This window comes from Trachypithecus francoisi, unplaced genomic scaffold, assembly GCF_009764315.1.
Source record: "Trachypithecus francoisi isolate TF-2019V2 unplaced genomic scaffold, Tfra_2.0 Contig01665, whole genome shotgun sequence".
Classification (NCBI taxonomy): domain Eukaryota; kingdom Metazoa; phylum Chordata; class Mammalia; order Primates; family Cercopithecidae; genus Trachypithecus; species Trachypithecus francoisi.
Window position 1 is genome coordinate 901997 of NW_022681447.1, and position 23686 is coordinate 925682.

Genomic DNA, 23686 nt, shown 5'->3' on the forward strand with positions numbered 1-23686 from the left:
TTGTTCCATCTCCACCTCTTCCCCTTCACTCCTGTCTGCTTCCTTTCACTAGAGTGTTTTAAAGCAAATCCAGACATCAGATTTCATCAGTAAATATCTCACATACATATGAAATGCAGAATGTGTCTCTAACAAGTAAGGACTTTTTTTTTTTTCCTTGAGATGGACTCTCGCTCTGTTGCCCAGGCTGGAGTGCAGTGTCACGATCTCAGCTCACTGCAACCTTGTCTCCTGGGTTCAAGCGATTCTCCTGCCTCAGCCTCCTGAGTAGCTGAGACTACAGGTGCACGCCACCATACCCAGCCAATTTTTTTCAGTAGAAACGAGGTTTCACCATGTTGGCCAGGATGGTCTCGATCTCCCAACCTTGTGATCCACCCACCTCGGCCTCCCAAAGTGCTGGAATTACAGGTATGAGCCACCATACCCGGCCACTAGTAAGAACTTTTAATAATATAATACATTAAACATTCAGCAAAATTAATAATTTCATTTTAAAATAGACTTACAGGCCAGGCGTGGTGGTTCAGCCTGTAATCCCAGCACTTTGGGAAGCCAAGACTAGTGAATCACCTGAGGTCAGGAGTTTGAGACCAGCCTGGTCAACATGGTGAAACCCTGTCTCTACTAAAAATACAAAAATTAGCTGGGCATAGCGGTGCACTCCTGTAATCCCAACTACCCGGAAGGCTGAGACAGGAGAATCGCTTGAACCCGGGAGGCAGAGGTTGCAGTGAGCTAAGACTGCACCACACGCTCCAGCCTGGATGATAGAGCAAGACTCCATCTCAAAATATAAAATAAAATAAAATAGCCTCATAGAGGAATAACCAACTTACAACAAAGTGCACCTACATGAAGCATACAATTTGAGTTGTCTTTTTTTAGAGATGGGGTCTTGCTGTGTTGCCCAGGCTGGAGTGCATTCATGCTGCAGCGTCGAACTCCAGGGCTCAAGCGATCCTCCCACCTCAGCTTCCAGAGTAGCTGGGACTACAGGCATGTGCCACTGTTTTTATTTTTGTAGAGGTGGGGGTCTCACCATCTGGCCAAGTCTTGTCTCAAACTCCTGGGTTCAAGCAGTCCTCCTGCCTTGGCCTCGCAAAGTCCCAAGTGCTGGGATTATAGGCGAGAGCCGCTGTGCCCCGTCTACAATTTGAGTTTTGACATGTTTCTCTAGCCAGGAGGCATGTGCTCGGGTAAGACTGTGAACAAATCCATTCCCATCTTTGAGATCCCCCGGCCCCTCTTGCCCCTTCTGACCCAGGCTGCTGCTGATCTGCTTTCTGTCACTGGACGTTAGTTTGCATTTTCAGGAATTTTATGAAAATGGAATCATATAGTATACCATATGTTTGTCTGGCTTCTTTCACTCAGCATAGTTACTTTGTGGGTGATGGATGCTCTTGCAGGGACTGGTAGTTCCTTTTTATTGCTGAGTACTGTTCCATTGTATCCATTCACCATGGTTTGTTTACTCATTCACACTGGTTGGTGGACATTTGGGTTGTCTCCAGGTTTTGATATTACAAGTAAAGCTACTGTAAACAACCATGTTGAAGTCTGCCTGGATAGCTGATTTCATCTTTCTTAAGTAAATACTAGTAGTGGAATGGCTGGGTCATGTGGTGGTAGGTGTGTGAGTAATGCTTCAAGAGACTGCCAAACTGCACTGGCCGCGGTGGCTCATGTCTGTAATCCCTTGGGAGGCTGAGGCAAGTGGATCACCTGAGGTCAGGAGTTCAAGACCAGCCTAGCCAACATGGTGAAACCCCCATCTCTACTAAAAATACAAAAATTAGCCAGGTATGATGGCGTGCGCCTATAATCCCAGCTACTTGGGAGGCTGAGGCAGGAGAATTGCTAGAACCTGGGAGGCTGTGAGCCGAGATCACGCCACTGCACTCCAGCTTGGGCAACAGAGCAAGACTCTATCACACACAAAAAAGAGAGATACTGCCAAACTGCCTTTGGAAGTGATTGTGCCATTCTCCATCCTGACCAGCAAGGAGTGAGCATTCCGGTTGTTCTGCTTCTCTCCAACCCTTTTTACTTTTAGCCATTTTATAAGAATTCTTTATATATTCTAGATATAATCCTTTATCAGATAAATAATTTACAAATATGTTCACCCATTCTGTGGGTTGTCTTTGTATTTTCATGATAGAATCCTTTGAAGTAAAAAAGTCTAAATATTTGATAAAGCCAATTTATTTTCTTTTGTTGCTTGTGCTTTTGGTGTCGCGTCAGAGAAACCATTGCTAAATCCAAGATCATGAAGAGTTATATCTATGTTTTCTTCTAAGAGTTTTATAGTTTTAGCTCTTACATTTAGGTCTTCGATCCGTTTTGACTTAGTTTTTGTATATGATGTGAGGCTGAGAGTCCACCTTCATTCTTTTGCATGTGAATATCCTGTTGTCCTGGTGCTATTTGCTGAAAAGACTATTCTTTCCACATACATTTGTTTTGGCAGCCTTGTTGGAAATCACTTGCCATGTCTGTGGAAGTTTATTTCTGGGCTCTCTATGCTATTCCATTGGTCTATGTCTATCCCTATGTCCGTGCCACACTGTCTTGATTACTGTTGCATTGTGGTAAGTTTGAAAGTCCTCCAACTTTGGTTTTTTTTTTTTTTTTTTGAGACAGAGCGTGCCTCTGCTGCCTGGGCTGGGGTGTAGTGGCGTGATCTCGGCTCACTGCAACCTCCGCCTCTCAAGTTCAAGCAATTCTCCTGCCTCAGCCTTATGAGTAGCTGGGATTACAGGTGCCTGCCACCACACCTGGCTAAGTTTTGTATTTTCAGTAGAGATGGGTTTCGCCATGTTGACCAGGCTGGTTTTGAACTCCTGATCTCAGGTGATCTGCCTGCCTTGGCCTCCCAAAGTGCTGGGATTATGGGAATGAGCCATGGAGGCTGGCAGTTTTTTTTTTTTTTAAAGATTGTTTTGGATATTTCGTGACCCTTGAATATCTATATGGATGTTAGAATCAGCTTGTCAGTTTTACAAAGAAGCCAGCTGAGATTCTGACTGTGATTGCATTGAATCTCTACATCAGTTTGGAGAGTATTGCCATCTTAACCAGTCTGTAATCCATGAACATGGGATGTCTGTCCATTTATTTAGATCTTTTATTTCTTTGAACAGTGTTTCATTTTCAGAGAGTAAGTTTTGTACTTTTGTTATATTTATTCTTAAGTATTTTACTCCTTTAAATGCTGTAGCAAATGGAATTGTTTTCTTGATTCCTACTTTCAGAATTTTTATTGCAAGTATATAGGAATACAATCATATCTTGTAGCCTTGCTAAACTCATTTATTAGGTTGAATTTTTTTTAGTGGATTCCTTAGGATTTTTCATGTATGAGATTATGTCACCTGTGGATAGAGTTGTTTTACATATTTCTTTTCAATCTGAATGCCTTTATTTCATTTTCTTGCCCAATTGCCCTGGCTAAAACCTCTAGTACAAAGTTGAATTGCAGTGGTAAGAGTGAATGTCCTTTCGCTGTCTTGTTGCTGAGTTTAGGGGGAAGGCATCCAGTCTTTCACCATTAAGTATGATGTTAGCTCTGGATTTTTCTGCCCATTGAAAAAAATTGAATTTTTTGTTTCCTTATTATCAAGTTTTAAGAGTTCTGTATATATTTTTGATATAAGTCCCTCAAGAAGTACATGCTTTGCCGGTATTTTCTGCCAGTCTGTGGCTGATCCTTTCATTCTATCAAGAATGTCTTTTGAAGAGAAGTTTTAGAAGTTTGATGAATTTCAAGTTATCACATTTTTCTTTTATGAATCATGCTTTTCATATTTTGCCTAAGAAATCATCATGTAATCCAAGATCATAAAGATTCTCTCTAGTCTATTTTCTTCTAAACGTTTTAGAAGGCTTTATATATTTAGATTGATATATTTATGTATAGATTTAGGTTTATATTTCTATTTATTGTCCATCTTGAATTCATTTTTATATTTTTTCTGAGTTATGGATTGAAATTCACTTTTTTTTTTTTTGGCGTATGATAGCCAGTTGTTCCAGTGGCATCTATGGAAATGTCCTTGCTCCACTGAACTGCGTTAGCACTTTGTCAGACATCTCAAAATCTGGTTGTGTTAGTTCCACTTTGTCCTTTTATTTCAAAGTATTCTAAGTTTTTTGTATTTTCATATCCATCTATTTGTGGTTTCCATCTGATTTTTGACATAGACAATTATTGTTGTCTGTGAATAAAGACAATCCTAACGAGACGGACTGAGATCCTGTCTTATAAAAAAGATTAAAAAAACAATTTCAGAATAATGCGTTAGTGTCCTAGCAACCTCGGCATGTCCGCCTTTGGCCAGCTGGGGAGCTTCAAGTGTTTCTTAGTGTTCTTCCGGCGTTTCCACCTCCTCTTTCATAGCTTTCAGTCTCAGGTTCAACATCTTCTGTTCCTGAGTAGACTGGACTCGGCCTTTAAACAAGGAGCGCTCGTTATTTTTAGTGGAAAATGATATTTGGAGACCACGATTTGAATGCTAGGGTGCTCACTGTTCCAGGCCTCTCTAGGAAAAATGAATTTTGTGTTTTTTTTTTGAATTATTTTTTTTTTTTTTGAGATGGAGTCTCGGTCTGTCACCCAGGCTGGAGTGCAGTAGCGCTATCTTGGCTTACTGCAAGCTCCGCCTCTCAGGTTCACGCCATTCTCCTGCCTCAACCTCCCGAGTAGCTGGGACTACAGGCGCCTGCCACCACGCCTGGCTAATTTTTTGTAATGGAAAAATGAATTTGTTAGAAATAGAAATAAATCATGAATTCATACCAATATTTCCATTTCAGAAGTTTTTGTTCAACCTTTTAATTTCATTTTTGTACCACTTTTCTCTTTTTTTTTTTTTTTTTTTTGAGACGGAGTCTCGCTGTGTCGCCCAGGCTGGAGTGCAGTGGCCGGATCTCAGCTCAATGCAAGCTCCACCTCCCGGGTTCACGCCATTGTCCTGCTTCAGCCTCCCGAGTAGCTGGGACTACAGGCGCCCGCCACCTCGCCCGGCTAGTTTTTTGTATTTTTTTAGTAGAGACGGGGTTTCACCATGTTAGCCAGGATGGTCTTGATCTCCTGACCTCGTGATCCGCCCATCTCGGCCTCCCAAAGTGCTGGGATTACAGGCTTGAGCCACCGCACTCGGCCACTTTTCTCTTATAGGAAGCTTGGATCCTAAATACAGTAACATAATTAATGTATATATAGTCAAAATAATATCTGTATTCTTAAATATTTTATAACCAACAATAGATTTACTCGATGCAATCTAGAATCTTTCTGGGTTCTTTTGTCCTCAGATTGTGCAGCAGGAGGGAGGATTACTCAAAATACTATGTTTCAGAATCACTTGAAACTTCTTATCTGTGTTTCTGCCAGGTTCATTGATTGAGTTTTTGGATTTCTATTAGTTCCTTTGTTCTTACTCTTTTTATTTTTTTTGGAGACGGAGTCTCTCTGTCACCCAGGCTGGAGTGCAGTGGTACCATCTCAGCTCACTGCAACCTCTGCCTCCCAGGTTCAAGGGATTCTTCCACCTCAGCTTCCCAAGTAGCTGGGATTACAGGCACCTGCCATCATGTCCGGCTAATTTTTGTATGTTTGTAGAGACAGGGTTTCACCATGTTGGTCAAGTTGGTCTTGAACTCCTGACCTCAGGTGATCTGCCCGCCTTGGCTTCCCAAAGTGCTGAGATTACAGGCGTGAGCCACCACACCCACCCTGTTCTTATTCTTAATTATGCAAAACATTTACATGGTTCCATAGTCAACAAAGGACATTTGTAAATGTCTGGCATGTCTCCTCCCTCACCTGTAGGTAATCATTTTGATCAGTTTTGGGTTTGTCCTTCCCGTTTCTTTTTGAAAATGTAAGCAAGTGCTGTGTGTGTATCTCCCCCCAGCCCCTCTTCATTTTCTTATACAACAGGTTGGGTGCACCTTCTTCTGCACCTGCTTTTTTACCTAATAAATATATCCTGGAGCTCACACCATAGCAATAGATAGAAATCTTCCTCCTTCCTTTCTCCAAGGAGCCCTTCTCCAGCGTGGGGCTGTAGCGCAGTTCATTCAGCCCCTCCCCCTGCCAGTGGACACTGGGGTGGGTTCCATCTTTATAGGATGCTATAGGTAGTGCTGGAGCTAGAATTTAAACTCAGATCCCATGTTCCTATTGCTCTTTTTCCTACGCTATGCAGACCGTCCTAATGGAGGAGCCGGCGAGCAAAGCGGAGTGAAGAGGTTGAGCGTGAGCACTGAGGCTGGGGGAGGCGAGCGTCCCCCACTGTGCCATGGCCCCTCAGGTGTGAAGCTGGATCATGCCGCTTTGCTGGGGCCTCAGGTGTGGGTTGTCTGGAAGTGGGCAGCTGGTGCTGGGACCTGCTCTCTGGCACTGCAGTGAAAAGTGCACCCACCGCAGGGCAAAAGCTTGGGTGTACCTTGGAAAGTGATTGATTCACCGGACTAGCTGGTGGAGCGGGCAGGTCTGTTGACCCATTGGGCTCGTCAACATTGTCCAACAGACAATGACTGTTGGAGACCTTGGGCAGGCAGTGTCACGTGGAAGGGCAGTTGAGCAATGTGCTGTGGGACGCTTTGGATGCTGCCCTGAGCTGCCGCTGGTCCTGTGTCCTGGAGAGGCCCTGGCCCAGGTTCAGCGGCACTGGCCAGATTGGGGCATATCTGAAAGGAGCCAGGGCTGTGCACACCTGGCAGGGCAGGTGGAGCTGGGTGTTGGGAAGGGCAGGTGTGATCCAGGTCACGGGGCTGGCTGGGCCTAGCATGTGCAGAGCAGAGAGGGCTGACACGGTGCAACCTGGGAGAGCTGCCTGTTCATACACACACTTGCTCACTGGCCCAGGGCCTGCCTAGCTGGCAATGACTGGGTCCTGTTCTGGGCTCTGCTGAGCTCCCCCACACACACCCCATCCACCATGAGCCCTGGTGAGAAGGGAGAGGGGTCTAGGCCCCGCTGGGACGCGCAGTGTGGACAGCACTTGGCGTGCACATGAGGCTTATGTGACAGTATCACAGTGACCTTGATCTGGGGCTGGGGAGGAAACGCCTTGATGGGCTGTCTTCGTGCTGCTGGGCCTGGGCCATCGGGGCCGGCCTGTGGGGTGCCCGGTTAGCTTGGTAGCCTCAGCCATCCTTGTCAACTCCAGTGGGACTGGGGGATCCTGAATCCCGCCTCCTGATGCCAGTGGAGCTCTGAGTTTCTGTTCAGAAGGCCAATGGAGGGCTGGGCTCCGCCGCCTCTGATGTCCCTGACCTCTCATAGGAGCCTGTGGTTCTAGGGGGCCAGGGTGGGATGAGAGAGAGACAGGAATCATGGGCAGGCTCCCTGCTGCCCTGGGGACCTCTCACTCAGACCTTTATATGTCACCTACAGGTACCCGGGGGGCCTTAGGGCCCCTCCTCTCTTCATTTAACCCAGCTAGTGGCCCCCTCCTTTCTGGCTCCCTGCAGGGCCAGGGAAAGAGGAGAGGAGAGAAGGCCTCAGAGCACTGACGTATCCATCATTCCACACAGACCCGTGCTTGTTGAGTGCCTCCTCGGGTGGCAGCCCCACGCGGGATTCAGCATACTGCAGGCAGAGGCGGACGCAATGTGAACTGTTAGGCCACGGCCACATCTCACCGGGGCTGTGAGGCAGGAGTTCAGGAGTGAGAAGGCACTGGCTGTGGCTCCCGGGGCGGAAAAGGGGCCAGTCAGGCAGGCAGAGGGGTGGGTCCAGCTGTAGGAGCTAGGTAGGGGCAGTTCAGGAGGCAAAAGCAGGAAGGCAAAAGGAAGCTTGGAGCACATGAGCCCCTCTTTGCTGGCGCACGGCCCACGTCCTACGTCCTCTGAATGAAAGGGACGGGCTCCTTCAGTGGTTCTGTGGGCCCTTGGAAAAGCTCTTGGAAGCACCAGCTCGTCCCCAGCATCCATTGCCAATGCGAAGCACTAGCCCTTTGCTTGGGGCATTCTAGATCCCCAGGTGCCCAGGCTGGGAGCCCTGGGCCAGCTGGTGGGGGTCCTGGCTGTGGAATCCAGATGGGACCTGCCACTGCAGCTGGGTGTTAGGCGGATTTAGCCAGGAAAGGACGAGGTGGGACAGAAGGTGCTTCTGAGAGTCAGTCAAGGGCTGGCCGCAGAGGGAGAAGCCTGGCAGCTGGCGAGCCCAATGTGGCACAGTTCTGTCTGCCTGTCCTCTCCCTAGGGACACTGCTTCACAACAGACTTTCTTCATCAGCTTTGCTGGGGCCCATCAGGCCAATAGCTCGGTCTTATGCCTTTTGACTCTCACCCTTTTGCACACTCCAAAACAAAACAAACAGCAGCACGGCCATGCGCCCACACGCCGTGGTATAGACATCGCTCCAGGCATTTCATGGGCAGGAATTAGCTTAATCCGCACAGCAACTCTGTGACGCAGTAGAGAGTATTATTAGCTCCATTTTACAGATCAGGAAACAGGCAGAGAGAGGGGAAATAACCTGCCAAAACTGCAAGTAGAGGAGCCGGTGTTTGAGCCCAGAACCCGGCGCTGGGAACCGTCAGCTGCCCTGCTGGGCACTGGGGTAGACACTCGCCCATCAGTCCTTCAATGAATGTGAAGGAGCCATGTCTCACTTCAAAGGGGGTTTAAAAAACTCTACAGGCCAGGCGCTGTGGCTCACGCCTGTAATCCCAGCACTTTGGGAGGCAGAGGCAGGCAGATCACAAAGTCAGGAGATCGAGACCATCCTGGCTAACATGGTGAAACCCCGCCTCTACCAAAAATACAAAAAAAAATTAGCCAGGCGTGGTGGCGGGCGCCTGTAGTCCCGATTACTCAGGAGGCTGAGACAGGAGACTGGCGTGAACCTAGGAGGCAAAGCTTGCAGTGAGCCGAGTTTGCGCCACTGCATTCCAGCCTGGGTGACAGAAACAAAAACAAAAACAGAAAAAACTCTACCCTCGCTGGGCATGGTGGCTAACGCCTGTAATCCCAGCACTTTGAGAGGCCAAGGCAGGCGGATCGCCTGAGGTCGGGAGTTTGAGACCAGCCTGACCAACATGGAGAAAACCCGTCTCTACTAAAAATACAAAATTAGCTGGGCATGGTGGCGCATGCCTGTAATCCCAGCTACTTGGGAGGCTGAGGCAGGAGAATCGCTTGAACCCAGTAGGTGGAGGTTGTGGTGAGCCGAGATCGCACTCCAGCCTGGGCAACAAGAACGAAACTCCATCTAAAAACAAAAACAAAAATAAACTCTGCTTTCTGCGGCCTCACTTCAAGGACGCATAGGAAATTTGAGAGGCCAATGGGAAGTTTCTAGGAAAGGGTCTTGTCCCAGAAGGGGGTCCTGCTTCTTGGGCCCTCACTGCATAGCTGGACTGGTGGAGGCCCTGCAGGCTGGGAGGCTGTGCTCATTGCCAAGATTTGGGAAGCCCTGGCTTTTATGTGAAAAACACTGAGTGTTTAATTGTTGATCCAAATATTTTAAACATGCTATGAGTTTGACCAGGACACATCTAGTCTGCCAGTTACAACCTCTGAGTCCGAGGACACCAAGAATAGTGCCCTGGAAAGGGCAGGGAAGAAGCATGGGTCCTGGCCTGGAGACGGAGGCCAGAGCTGCCACCTCAGGCCAGACAGGCACCACGGGCATGTGCATGGGCAGAGGTGGTTCCCATCTGAGTGGGAGCCAGAAGGAAATCAGACCCAGTCTCTGCTCTGAGCCACGAATAGGGGGAGAGACGGGCGCTCTCACATGCCCTGGGCCACATGCCAGGGCCGGGAGCCTTTCATCCCTCACCTGCTCTGCCCCTCCCACCACGCTGGCTCAGGGATCGGGGTGGGGGGTACTGTCCATCCTGTTTTTCGTACTTTGCAGGTAACTCAGTTGAGGTAGCGGACAGCTGAGTGATTTGCCTATGAAGTGCTGTCGGCTTTGGCGAACGTCAAGGCCAGGATGGTGTCCCTGGGTCTCGACCCCATCCGTTTTCCTCCCACTCCACTTGCCTTGGGCCTGTCTCTTCTGCCCTAGGATAGAGGCTGTGGGTGAGATTTGCAAAAAAAGAAAAGAAAGGGAGCCAGCATTTGGGGAGGAGACCTGTGTGTTCCAGAGCTCAGCTGGGGACTCCTTGCCAGGGTCTGGGAGAGGCTGGGCTACTGAATGGAGCAAACACACACCCAGGGCCTGGTTGCATTAGGGTTCCAGGTCAACAGCACAGACTGTTTTAGGATTAAAAGCAGTCCCATGGGACAGCTTGCACCAAAACATGGTTTGCTTTTTGTTTGTTTGTTGTTTGATACGGAGTTTCACTCTGTTGCCCAGGCTGGAGTGCAGTGACGTGATCTCGGCTCACTGCAATTTCCGCCTCCAGGGTTCAAGCGGTTCTCCTGCCTCAGCCTCCTGAGTAGCTGGGACTACAGGTGCCCGCCACTGCACCCAGCTAATTTTTGTATTTTTAGTAGAGATGGGGTTCCACCATCTTGGCCCGGCTGGTCTCAAACTCCTGACCTCATGATCCTCCCGCCTCGGCCTCCCAAAGTGCTGGGATTACAGACGTGAGCCACTGCGCCTGGCCAGTTTGTTGTTTATCTGAAGCTTACATTTACCTGGAGGGTCCTGGCAGCCCCGGGGAGAGGGAATTTGAGCCAGGGGCATGAAGGGTTGGGCAAATGAATCCCCACTCTAGGATTCTGGAAATCTAGAAGACAGACAAAAACCAGGAGCAGTGACAGCAGAGCGCCGGGCCACGCTGCTGCCACTAAGGGCTCACATGCATGGCCCTGGGAGGCGACTGCGTCCCGCACCTGCTCATTGTTGGATGAAACAAGCAGCTGGGCTCCCAGAGAGGGCACGGTGGTGCTGCCAGGCAGGGAAGGAAGTTCTGGGAGTCCTGCTGGCTGCTGGTTTATCGATTGCCTCGGAATAATAGCCCCATCGAATACCAGCCTGCTGGGAGGCAAGGCGTGGTTTCCTCTTTTTCTTTTCCACATGGGCTAGTCTTGCTTGATGCTTTTCTGCTGTCGTTAGATTGTTCTGAAAGCTCATTTAGCATTGGCCCTTTCCGAGGCTAAGGGACAGGTGTGGCTTGACTCTGTTGGGGGAGGGGTGCTGTATGGGAGGCCGAGGATGGCAGAGAGAGCCCTTGAAGGAAAGGTTTTTGTTGTTTTTGCTTTTGTTTTTTGTGATGGAGTCTTGCTGTGTTGCCAGGCTGGAGTGCAGTGGCGCCATCTTGGCTCACTGCAACCTCCGTCTCCCGGGTTCAAGCGATTCTCCTGCCTCAGTCTCCCGAGTAGCTGTTATTACAGGCATGCATGCACCACCATGCCCGGCTAATTTTTGTATTTTTAGTAGAGACGGGGTTTCACCTTGTTAGCCAGGATGGTCTGGATCTCTTGACCTTATGACCCACCTGCCTTGGCTTCCCAAAGTGCTGGGATTACAGGCGTGAGCTACCACGCCCGGCCGGAAAGGTATTTCTTTATCGTTAGGGAAATGCAGACCAAAGCCACCTGACACCCATTCGGATGGCTACAAAAATTTTTTTTTTTTCCTTTTTTTTTTTTTGAGACGGGGTCCTGCTCTGTCTTCAGGCTGGGGTACAGTGGTGTGCCATCTTGGCTTACTGCAGCCTCGACCTTCTAGGCTCAGGCAATCTTCCGGCTAATTAGATTTTTTTTTTTTTTTTTTTGAGAAACAGGGTCTCACTATGTCTCCCAGGCTGGTCTTGAGCTCCTGAGCTCAAGCAGTCCTCCCACCTCAGCTTCCCAAAGTGCTGGGATTATAGGTGTGAGCCACCACGCTCAGTGTCCTCCCCCCCTCCGAAGGCTATAATTTTTAAAAACGGAAAATAACTGGTGTTGGGGAGGATGTGGAGAAACTAGAATCTTCACGCGTTGCTGGTAGGGCTGGAAAATGGGGCAGCCACTGTGGCAAACAGTTTCGCAGCTCTTCAATAAATAGATTTACCATGTGACCCAGCAATTCCACTCCTAGGTGTGTACCTGAGAGCAATGAAAACACACATCCACAAAACACTTGGGCACGATTGTTCCTAGCAAGTGCCTGAATGTTGCTTGGCTTTGGCTTTGGTCACTGTGAACAATGCTGCTAACGCAAAACCCAAGTGTCCATCAGCTGCTGAACTGGTGGACAAAATCTTTATGTACTGGAGTTGTATTCAACCGTAAGAGGGAATGAAGTGCATTTATGCGCTGTGGCACCGACGAACCTTGAGAACATTACATAAAGTCAAAGCAGCCAGACACAAAAAAACCATGATTCAGTTTATATGAAACGTCCAGAATAGGCGAATCCATAGAGACAGAAAGCAATGAGTGGTTGCCAGGGGCTGGCAGAGGGGGGATGGGGAGGGACTGCCGATGGGGATGAGGTTTCTACTTGGGGTGATGAAATGTTCTGGACTTGAACCGTGGTGATGGTTGCACAACTAAAAACCACTTTGAGTTTTATCTCAAAATTGGAACAAAACAGAAGAAAGCAGGCTGTGGTCCTGGGCCCCCGCAGCGCTCTCTGCAGGCTGCTTCTCTTCTGCCCCCACCTCTGACCCACACATTCCCAGCAGAGTCACCGCAGCCCCCTTCTCACCCCTGCAGCGCGCATTCCTTCCTCCTTTTGAGCTTCCCACAGAGTCAGCAGCGGCCACCTGCTGAGACCTGGACTAGGGCCTTCTTACCTTCTGGGAGAATTGGCTGCAGTGCCAACAGCTGGTTGAGGGGAAGGCCCGGGAGCTACCTCCGTCACCTCTCCTTCCTGTAAACTTTGGCATGTCCCCCGCCCCCACCATCCGCTGCTCCCTGGCCTACCACTGCCAAGGGGCTCTGAGGACAGGGGCCAGGGCTGGCCAGAGGACTCACTAGGGAGCCACCTCCTGGGAGTCAGTGGCCTTGACAAAATCATTGCTAATCACTCTCCCACTGCAACTGCTGGGAAAGGCAGGTCCACTTGGGAAGTGGAGCAGGCAGCAGTCATGGCTGGGGCTGGGGTGGAGATAGGTGGCTGGGAGCAGGCCCCTGAGGCTCTTTCTGTGCACACACAGGCACCTGTTCTGGGCCCACAGGCAACTTGCTCACGTACCTAGAGCCCAGCACCTGACTCCAGGCTGCAATGTTTGTCTTTTTGCATCCTCCTTGCCCCCTCCCCTTCTCTCCCTCCGTTCCTTCCTCAGAGTGCTGGGCCAGGCCCCAGGGGATGACCAGCTCAGGACTATGGAAACAGCAGAGAGGCAGGAAGAGCTCCCTTCTCTCCACTGTTGGTGGCTAGATGTTGAGATTCCAGATGTGATTAGTTTGAAAAAAATAAAGTAAAAGGATTCTGAGGCTACAAGTCACTGTTTGAAAGTCTGTGCCTTGGGAAGAGCACTTGGGCAGAGGGAGGAGGCTGAGGGATTTGCTTTGCTTTGCGCCTGTGATGGACGCTTTGTGAGGCCCCCAGCGGGAATGTGGGCCTGTGCCCTGAAGGCTGTGTGCTCCTGCAGCCCTGGGCTCCTCTGGCAGTTCTGCTGGGCCCTTTTAGAGTCTGTGGGAGGCATTCAGCAGCTCCCAGGTAGGGCCTGAGGTCAGACCCCATGTGTCTGCCCAGGGACAGATCTTCTCAGCCAGACTCTCTTTCTGCCTCTTGGTGGGCTCGCGGCTGTGTCTGGTTGAAGGGTTGTTTTCTGCCTCTTGGTGGGCTCGCGGCTGTGTCTGGTTGAAGGGTTGTTTCCAGAAGGACCTTGTCCGTCCAGATGAACGGAGCAAGTATGAAAATCCCTGTGGAACTTGCTCTAGGGCAGATAATGGGCGGCTGGGGTGCGCGTGGTTGCTGCTCCTGTGTAATTCTTCTTCTTCAAAAATGGGGGCTTTGGAGACTGGGAAACAGAGAGAGGCATGTGCCCCCCACCCCCACCCTGGAGTCTCCCCAGCAAACATCTCGCTGTTGTTCTCTGCCCATGGTTTAGGTTGCACGATGGGAACACAAGACCCGCAAACTGAGCAGGGCCTTCGGATCCCCCTACCTGGCCTGCTACTCCCTGAGTGTCACCATCCTGCTTTTGAACTTCCTGCGCTCACACTGGTAAGCACAGCCCTCTCACTGGGGAGCCACAACCCCTGGGCTAGCGGGAGGGCCGCGACTGGTGGTACTTCGTCCCTCACCATGCGGGAGCCTTGTGTCTGAGCACGCAGGGGTCAACTCTCAGAGCCACCTGCCACAGTGAGCCACCCTACCCTTCCCAGTTGTTTAGACTCTGGCCAGCAGAGGAGCCCCAGTGACCTCAGGAATGGGGGTATGTGAATGGGGGACCGGGGACAATGCCTGGGTGGTCCCAAGGTCACATCCCAGCCTCTGCCGTGCAGCCAAAGCTGTTTTAGGAGTCTCCTCCAGGAAGCACCCAGTCAGAAGGTAGATGCCAGGTTGGGAGCCCTCAGGGGTCAGGCCTGACCGTCTCGTCAGGTCAGGCTTGAAGCAGCGTCAGAAAGCTTCTTAGAGGCCGGGCGCGATGGCTCACACCTGTAATCCTAGCACTTTGGGAGGCCAAGGTGGGTGGATCACCTGAGGTCAGGAGTTCAAGACCACCCTGGCCAACATGGTGAAACTTGGTCTCTACTAAAAATACAAAAATTAGCCGGGCATGGTGGCACGCGCCTATAGTCCCAGCTACTTGGGAGGCTGAGGCAGGAGAATTGCTTCAACCTGGGAGGCGGAGGTTGCAGTGAGCCGAGATTGCACCACTGCACTGCAGCCTGGACGACAGAGCGAGACTCCGTCTCAAATTTTTTTTAAAAAAGAAAGCTTCTTTGCCCATCTCTGGACTTGGGACAGGCCCCTTCCTGCTGTCAAATGAAAAGGTCAGAGAAGAGGAACTGGAACTAGGTGATGAGGCACAGCCCACTGCACTTAGAAGCGAATTTGTCTGCCCAGACACCAGGCTAGACAAGGCCCACCTGCGTGGACTGTGATGGCCGCAGGCGACCTGGGGATGCAGGCTGTGCAGGGCAGCTGTCCCATCTCTGGGCCCCGGTCTCACCTCCCACCATACCCTGAGAATCGTTGCACATGGCAGCTCATGGACTAAACATGGACCACGTGGTGCTTCAAAAAATGAGAAACTGTCTGCACCAGAGAGAATCCCCATTTTTGACTTGTCGAGACAGACCAGAAGCTCTGTGTGTGCCTGACCACACCCCACATGGAACACTCGCTGGGGCCGAGGCACAGCTGCCCCTTTGGATGGGGTGCGTGCAGCCTGGCTCTCCCCATGGCCTCATCTTCCTCGGACCAGCCTGGCCTGCAGGCACTGGGTGCGCACAGGAAGGGGCCTACGGATGCTCCATGCCGGCATGTGTGGAGCTGGGGCAGGCCTGGCTGGTGGTCAGGCCCCATGCACACTCACCAAGGGTGGCCCAGGCCTTCCCCGTCTGTGGCCAGGTACCCTTGCTGCCTTCCCATCCTTGTTGTGGGCTTAGCCACAGGAATGTTGGTGAGCAGCATGGTCAGGGTCCTACTGAGGTCAGCCTTCTGCACTGAACCCCTGGCTCCTGGGCTTTGCTTCTTGGCCCTTTGGGCCAGGGCTGCCTGTTGTCTCTAGGCCTGGGTGGGTATCCCAGGGTCGTGGTCCTCAGAGGGGTGGGTCCCCTGGCACCTGCCCTGGGTTGAATGATGCGAAGAGGCTTCCCCAGAGAGGGCTTTTCACCCCTCGGAGGGCAAGGGGCTTGGCCCATGGCACCGCCTCAGGGCCTCGGGGTCTGCACAGCCTGCGTGCGCACAAGCGCCTAGGCTATCCGGCCCCGGGAACGTTTTCACATTTGTAGCCTCTGGGTAGAGAGGATCCCATTGTGCAGATGGAGGAAGTGAGGCTTGTTAAGAAGCAATGGTTTGTCTGAGGTTTTACAGCTCAGGGAGCACTGACCAGCGTCTGAGAACAGATCAGCAGTGACTTAGGGAGAAAAGATTCCATCCATGTAGGCCAGAGGAACCTGGCAGGCACTGGCACCACCCAGGCTGGGTTATGGGAGTGGGACATCAGGGTACGGGAGATGGGCCTCTTTCCCACCCCTGCTGCCTTTTGGGCCACCGGCAGAGTATCCCTCCTTACCCGGGGTGGGGCCCTGGCTTCATTGGCAGGACAGGCGGGGGTCTGTGCCTTCCAGCCCCCAGACATCCGCACTCCCAGTGGCCAGGAGGGAGTGGGCTAGTGCTGGCTGAGTGAACACTTGGAGCTCGGAGCCCCCTACAGGAGCGGCAAGGCTGAGGACAGGTAGAGGGCTGCAGAGGGTTGAGACTCAGCCCAGGGCTGGCACGCTGAGCTGTTCCACCACCCCTATTCCCCAGAGCATGCTGGGACCACCATCAGGGCTGGCACAAAGCAGGAGGAGTGGGCTGGAGCCCACAGCGCTCACAGCTCCAGGGGCAGCTAGGCCAGGCCAGGTAACTGCCCAGAAACACCAGCCAGTGCCACAAGGCAGCTGCCTGGATCGAGCCCCTCCTGCCGACCCTGCCCCTGGGAGCTGCTCTGAGTCTGCTGAGTTCTGACTTCCTGCCCAATCCCATCTTGTGCTAGAAACCCCAGAGGCTTCCTTGAGCGCTCCCCATCACCTCCCTGCTGGTCCAGCAGCACAGCCTGTGATCTACGTGACCCTGGAGGTCCGCCCCCGTCATCCACCACTTTTCAAGGCAGAGAGTACAGGGCCCTGGCAGGGGTCATCCTTCCGCCTCCAGGCCCCAGCCTAGTGCTGCGTGTACCTAGGAGACCAGGGGGACAGGCCTACTCATAGCCCAGCTCCAGGCATATAGACAGCAGCAAAGCACTGTCTGGTTTGTTCTTGGATCCCAGGCCCTGGGAGTCCTCCTGGGGTAGCTGGAGGAAGTCAGCTTCTTACAGATGGTGGCTCCCAGCTTTTCCTCCTCTCCAGACCTCTCATATCAGTGTTGGCCTCACCAGGCGTCTGCCTGGCCAACAGGGCCATGACTTTCGGCTGGTCTAGCCACTCCTGGATTTTGGGGAGGAGAGAAAGGATGTCCTGGGCTGCTGCAGGACTGCTTTTCTACTCTCACCTTTTGGGTTGAAAGGCAGAGGCGTGCCATGGTCCTTACTCTCTCCCCCACTGTCCTTCCCCTCCAGGCCCCTGTCTACACCCTGTCCTGTCATGCCCCTGCTGCACGCACTGCTGACCCATCCTTCCTGCCCACACCTGCCAGTGAGGCACACAGGTGGTAGGTGCTGGGGCTCCTGGACCGGGCTCTGGGGCCAGGCTCTGACAGGACCCTCAGGACCAGCTCCTGCACCCCCACACCCCCACACCCTTTCCCATGCACGCATCGCTTCAGTGGCTGCCTAGAGGTGGGTATTCTTTTTTGTGCAGTAGAATAGACATAACATAAAATTAGCCGCTTGAACCATTTTAAGCTTTACAGTTCAGTGACATTTAGCAGCTTCCCGATGTCGTGCAGTCCTTCCTCCTGACTAGTTTTGGAGCTTTTTCTTCACCCTATACACCTGGAGCAGTCACCTCCCGCCCTCCAGCTCCTGGCAGCACTCATCTGCTTTCTGTCCTCATGGGTGTGCCTGTTCTGGACCTTTGGGGTGTGGCATCTTTCTCCATGGGAGATGGCAAGCTTCGTGGGGTCCAGGCTGTGCTCAAAAGCCTCTGTACCCAGCAGAAGTCGGGTGGTGGGCGGAGAACACAGGCATGTGCTTGAGCCAAGCCTGGATCATGGCCAGGATATCCGAGAGGCTACCAGCAGCTGACCTGCCAGCAGGTCCCAGGGGAGAGCAGGCCACTGTGTTAGCAGGTCCGCACCAGCAGTGCATCCAGAGGTGGTCAGGGGAGGCCTGGGGCAGGATGAGCCACTGCGATCTGGAAGCAGATGTGCTCCATCCAGTCCCAAGGGGGCCATTAGCATAGACCTGTTTGCTCTGGCTGTGGACTATGGATGGGAAGGAAGGCTGATGGACTCCACGGCACTTGTTGAAGTTCCTTGCCTGAGCTGCCCGCTGCACAACTGAACTTGGCCAGCCTTGGCTGGAGCGCTACCCTCTGATGAGCCACAGGGCTGGTCTCGAGAAAGCCCACAGGGGCGGGCAAGGCATGGATGGCCAGGCAGGGCCCGACTATGCTTCACAGGACTGGGCTGCGGCCCTTCCTCCCTCCTGGCTGTGGGAGGAGACAGCCGAGCTTGTTAGAGCATCAGCGAGCTCCTGGTGTTGTTCACCAGTCACAGGATGGAACTGTATTCCCGTGTACATCGGAATTATCTGGAGTCTCCCAGGGCTCCCTCTGGGTCTTCTGAGGGGAGAAGCTCCTGTGTGCTCTGGTGTGGTGGGCACAGCCAGGCTGAGAAGCTGCATCCTGGCCTCAGAGTGTGGCTGTCAATCAGGAATCTTCCTCGACCTGGAGGTGCTCCCAGGCTGGGCAAAGAGGCAACTGGAGGGGCAGGATGATCTCTGGAAGGTGGTCTGGGTGGGTGAGGTGCAGGCAGAGCCCTGGCTGAAGAAGCGTCGTGACCAAGGCCTGGAGGAGTGAGCTGGCTCTTCAGATGGCTGGGTGGGGCCCGTGAGTCCCGGGAGAGGGCGGCCCGCACTCACAGGCTGGGCAGCAGGGGCAGGGCAGGTGGGGACACACCTCAGCATTTTGTATACTAGAGGCCACGGGGCAGGTGCAACCCTGTGGGACACCAGAGTCACCCCAGAGCCCCTCTCCCCCAGGGAAGTCTGTTTTCAAAAACTCCCTGATGATTCGAGGCCAGGCCCTTGGGGACTATGGCCCTGGAGGAGGCTGGCACACGTGGCCCTCTGTCCCAGTGACCACATGTCCTAGTCACTGCTGCATGCATCCCAGTGCCTGGCTAGACCTGCTCCAGGATGTGGTCAGGCCAGGCCAGGGGTCTAGTGGGTGCATGAAGGAGGGAGGGCATGGAGCCGATGGGACAGTTTGCTTTTGATGGAGTGATGGAGGGCTGGGCGTGTGCAGCGTTCCACGGCAGAAAAGAGTGACTCCTGCCGTCTGGGCAGAACACTCCAGAATTTTTGAAGAGTCTGTGCACTGGGAAGCCAAGTGTATTAGTTTCCTTCTGCTGTGTAACAAATTCCCACAAACTTAGCAGCTTAAACCACACAAACATACTATGTGACAGTTTCTGTGGCCAGGAGGCTGGATGGGGGGCGGGGTCTTTGCTCGGGGATTCCCCAGGCTGGAATCAAGGTGCCTGCTGGGTGTGAGCTCACCCGAGGCAGGGTCCTCCACGCTTTCAGGTTGCTGGCAGGATGTGGGTCCGTGAGGCCCAGCTCCTGGTGGCCTCCCCACAGCACAGCAGGCAGCTCTGCGGCTTTGGCTTTGGGTCTCTCTGGCTTCTAGACCCTTTTGGAAAGGCCTACCCAGGGTCACCTCCCTTTTGATTAACTCAAGGCCAACTGATCAGGACCTGAATTCTATTTGTGAAATCCCTTCACCAGAGTGATTCCCTCAGGGCAGCGGCCTGGAGTAGCGATTGGGCAGGATCCATGCAGGCAGCCGGAGAGTAAGGGGTGGGAGGGGCACCTAGGTCAGGGAACCTGGGCACAAGGGGCCCCAGCTGCTGGGAAGGAAGGAGGGAAAGCGGCTGCAGTTCAGCAAGAGTGGGGCCCAGGCCCTGGTAGACCAGGCCAGGCCAGCACCTGAGGGGCTGCAGCTGGGAAGGAGGGAAGAGGCACCCTCCCCATCCCCAAAGCACACACCACCAGGAAGTCTGGAAGGAAAATGGGTGTCAGCCCAGGATTCCCAGGTGCTAGGGGTGCTGGGATACTGCTGCCTGTTGTCCTTGGCCTGCCCGTGAGGCTTGAGCCTGTCCCACTGTTTACAGGTCGTGAGGAGGCAGGAGAGCCGTCCTGCCCCTCCTGCTTTCTACCATCTGTTTCCGTGTTGGTAAAACAAGACAGACTCTCTCTCAGCTATTGATGGGTTTTGGAAACACTTTGGAAAGATGACGTGTTATTCAGATGCTCAGAATTAGTGCAACGTCAAAGCCCGGAATTTCAAGCCCCTTGATGGTTTCGGGGGTTGCATAGCTGAACATTTTTTTGTTTGAGTAGTTACATGCTTATTTTAATATGTCTTGGAAAAGAAATGAGCCCATCAGACGACTCATTTCATGGCTAGCGTCGTGTAGCTGAGACGGAGTGGAAAGAGCGAGTCACTCCAAGCCTGGGTGAAGGATGTGGAATACACGGCACTCAGGCCACACGGGGATGTGGACGACGTTGCAGAGACACCCCGGGATGATCAAAGTCAGGGAAGTGTTTCTGGTCGGCTGCAGACAGAAACGGGACAGGCCTGTCCCAGGTGGGGCCGTGTGCCTGTGGCCTGGTGTGTAGCCCAGGACTCCCAGCTGGGGGCAGGGTGGGGACACTGAAGGCAGCGATGCCCCCTCCCCACCTCCACCCCAGGGTTTCCGGGATTTTATGGGAGCAGAGTGCAGACAGCCTCAAATCATATTAATGACTGAAGGTTCAATCCAGGTCTTAAAAATAGAACCCAAGGCAAATGAATGAATCTCCGTTCCCCACCCCCAGTGCGGAATACTTCCAGGGGAAATTGCGTCCTATTACCTCATTCTGTTAGGGAGCTTGTGGTCACAGAGCTACTCATCCATCCACTAATTTTCCCTGTGGAATGGACGGACTGTGCTTTCCTGGCTTAATGGAGGAGCTAGAACACTGTCGATTGCCTAATCGGGGCCATGAGATTCCAGTAAACCTGGATTCTACAATCAGAGTGTATTTGACTAGGTAAGGGGCCACTTGGTGAGAACGCCAGGGAGGAGCTCAGCCCAGTTCCTCTGCTGACTCTGAGCAAACGACCCGCAGAGCACTCAGGCTGTCATCTCAGAGAAAGGAAAGGAAAGGCCCCAGGACTGGGGCCGTAGGCGGGGAAGCAGCTGGAGGACTGGGGGTCAGGTCTGGGGCAGATCTGGGGCCTCTCCCACCCGCTCCCCTGGCCCCAGATCTGCCCTTCATCAGGAATCTGCTTCCAGACAGATCTGATTTTCCTACTGAGCCACGCCCCCAGGGAAGCTGGGCCCTGAACACGCTGGGCTTTGGGCTGGGCCGCACCAGAGGGAGGAAGTTCCCTTTCATCTGCTGCCTGCTTGTGTGATGCAGATGAATTCTGGCAGAGGAACCCTGAGCATGGGGTGTGGACCCAGGCCCTGGCTCGGGTCTCCGCAGGAAGGGGTAAGAGCGACAGGGTCTCCCTCCAGAGTGACCCTCCGGCGTCCTCAGGCCTGGCCTCCTCGCCCTCCCCCTAATGCAGCACGGGATGGGTCTCCCTGGTTCTGCATTTTCCACAGCAGGCAGAGTGCATTCCAAACCCTGCTGGGCCGAGGCCTGCACCTGGCGGGCTCCGTCAAACCTTCCCTGCTCCATGCTCTGCCCCAGACTCTAAGGCACAGCTCCCTGCTGTTTCCGCTTTCTGGAATGCTCTCCCCTGTTCACCCCTCCCCACCCCCGTCTGTTTTCTAGTCCCCACTGCAGTGGCAGCCAAGGAGCCAGATGCTTGCAGGGGAGCCATGCTCCTGAGCGGGGCCGGCACCCTTCCTTTCCCTCCCACTCCACCATCTGCAGGCAGGAGAGTGGAGGGTGCCAGGCAGGGGAGAAGGTGTGCCTGGATTGTGGCACCACACTGGGTGTGCATGTGGCCACCTTACTCCATGGCAGCCCGTGACCCTGAGCCAATCCCAGAGGCTTGGCCTGGAGCTGCGGGGTGACCCTGAGCCCAGGCAGCAGCAGGATCAGGGCAGGGCGCTGGTGGGTGGAGAGCTGAGGGTGTGGGCAGCATGACCTGCAGTGGGTTTGCCCTGATACCCGAATGCCGCTGTTTGACAGGTCGGTGTGCCCACCTCTGACACCGGGTCCTGGTGGCTTTGTCCACAGGCCCTTTTCCCTTTTGCCCTGGCTCCTTCTCTGCTCTGGGGGATGGGAGGAGGAGGAAGGAGCAGCTGCTGCTTCTCTCCAGTCAATGAATATGCACTAAATATGTCCGTTCTGTGGCCCGGGCCAAGTGCCGGGGGGACATGCAGGGAAGGAGGAGCAGCTTCTGTTCCCCAAGAGCTCCGAGTCCAGCTGGAGGAAGGAGTTCCAGGGAGGCATAAAGACATGCCTGTGTGTCCTTAGCTCAGCATAAGGAGGGTCACAGCATTCTGAATTCACCAATGAATGGAATGGGTGGATGAAGATGGGGGCTTCAATCTGCTTGAAAGAGCCTGGCAAAGATACTTCATGGTGGATGGATGGATGGTTGTGTGGGCAGACAGAGGATACATTGATGGATGAAGGGATGGATAGATGGACAGATGGATGGATGTGTGGGTGCACAGAGGATAGATTGATGGAGGAAGGATGGGTGGGTGGGTGGATGGTGAGCTGGCCCTGCTGAGAGATGCCATCCAGACTGAGTGTAAAAGGCACTGCCCTGCGTGAGGCAGCAGATCTCCATGTCTCTTCTGTGTTGTGATTATTGCGAGCATGGGAAGTGCACGTTTGGTCACACGTATCTGTGCTCCCACACACAGCCTTTCCTGTGAGTGTGCCTCTCATCTAGCACCCAGGGCCCCCTTCCCACCAGCGCCCGCTCCCCTGTGGTGAGGCCCGGGTGTGTCAGCACATACCTAGCCCCTGTGTCCTCCCTGCACCAGGCCCTCAGTCCTCTGGAGCCTGGAGCCAACTGGAGAACCTGAGCCTCTAGACCCACTGCTATCATAGTCAGCCCCTTTTGGTCATGCTACTTCCTTTTTTTTTTTTTCTTTTTTCTTTTGAGACTGAATCTCGCTCTACTGCCCAGGCTGGAGTGCAGTGGTATGCAAACTCTGCCTCCCAGATTCAAGCGATTCTTGTGCCCCAGCCTCCCGAGTAGCGGAGATTCCAGGTGCCCACCACCACGCCCAGCTAATTTTTGTATTTTTGGTAGAGACAGGGTTTCACCATATTGGCCAGGCTGGTCTTGAACTCCTGACCTCAGGTGATCCACAGGTCTCAGCCTCCCAAAGTGCTGGGATTACAGGCATGAGCCACCGCACCCGGCCCCCACTACCTTTTAACAAGGCCTTCAGTGGTTTGGCCCCAAAGGGAGCCTGGTGGGGGAATTCAGGTGTGGAGGAGGACATAAAGGGCCCCCAAAGTGCCTTTAAATGCAAGTCAAGCCACCCAGGATGTGGCCAGACCTGCAGGGACTGTGGAAGTGGAATCCCCAGCACAGAGCACGCCCCAGGCCTCAGGGCACTGAGTCTAATTGGAGAATGGGACACCTGGGCCTGCCCTGCAACCTGGCACCTGCATCTTTTCTGAGCCTCACTTTTCTCCATAGTATGCGTTGCTCATTGGACAGGATGAGAGTTTGCAAGCTGGTGACCTTTGGGCTGAATCCAGCCTCCTCACATGCAGGGTCTGCAGTGGTTTTCATGAATTGTCTATTTCTGAAAATTAGGACAGTTCACATATGAGTCAGGACTTCTGGCTTCTCTTGAAAAAATTTAAATATCTGGCAGGCCTGGGCCCCTCCCTGTTGCTGTCACGCCCTCTCCCGGGTGGACCGGACCCCACCTGCTGCCTGCCTGGCCTGGCAGCCCTGGGCTGGCTACTCTCTCAGGTTCCCTGGGGAGAGGGCGAGAAGGTGAGGTTGGCCTCCTTCTGGGCCATGACATCCTCCCTCTCCATC

The 23686-nt window shown here is 53.1% G+C and overlaps 1 protein-coding gene across 5 annotated transcripts in view; it reads left to right on the plus strand.

Moving 5' to 3' along the window:
* Positions 1–23686, plus strand: part of PEMT (phosphatidylethanolamine N-methyltransferase) — an 85334-nt gene that overhangs the window by 54616 nt on the left and 7032 nt on the right. For all 5 annotated transcript variants that reach the window (XM_033196799.1, XM_033196761.1, XM_033196790.1 and 2 more), the window contains exon 3: positions 13960–14075. In XM_033196799.1, the coding sequence (XP_033052690.1) occupies positions 13960–14075 (116 nt within the window). The remainder of the gene's footprint in view (positions 1–13959; positions 14076–23686) is intronic.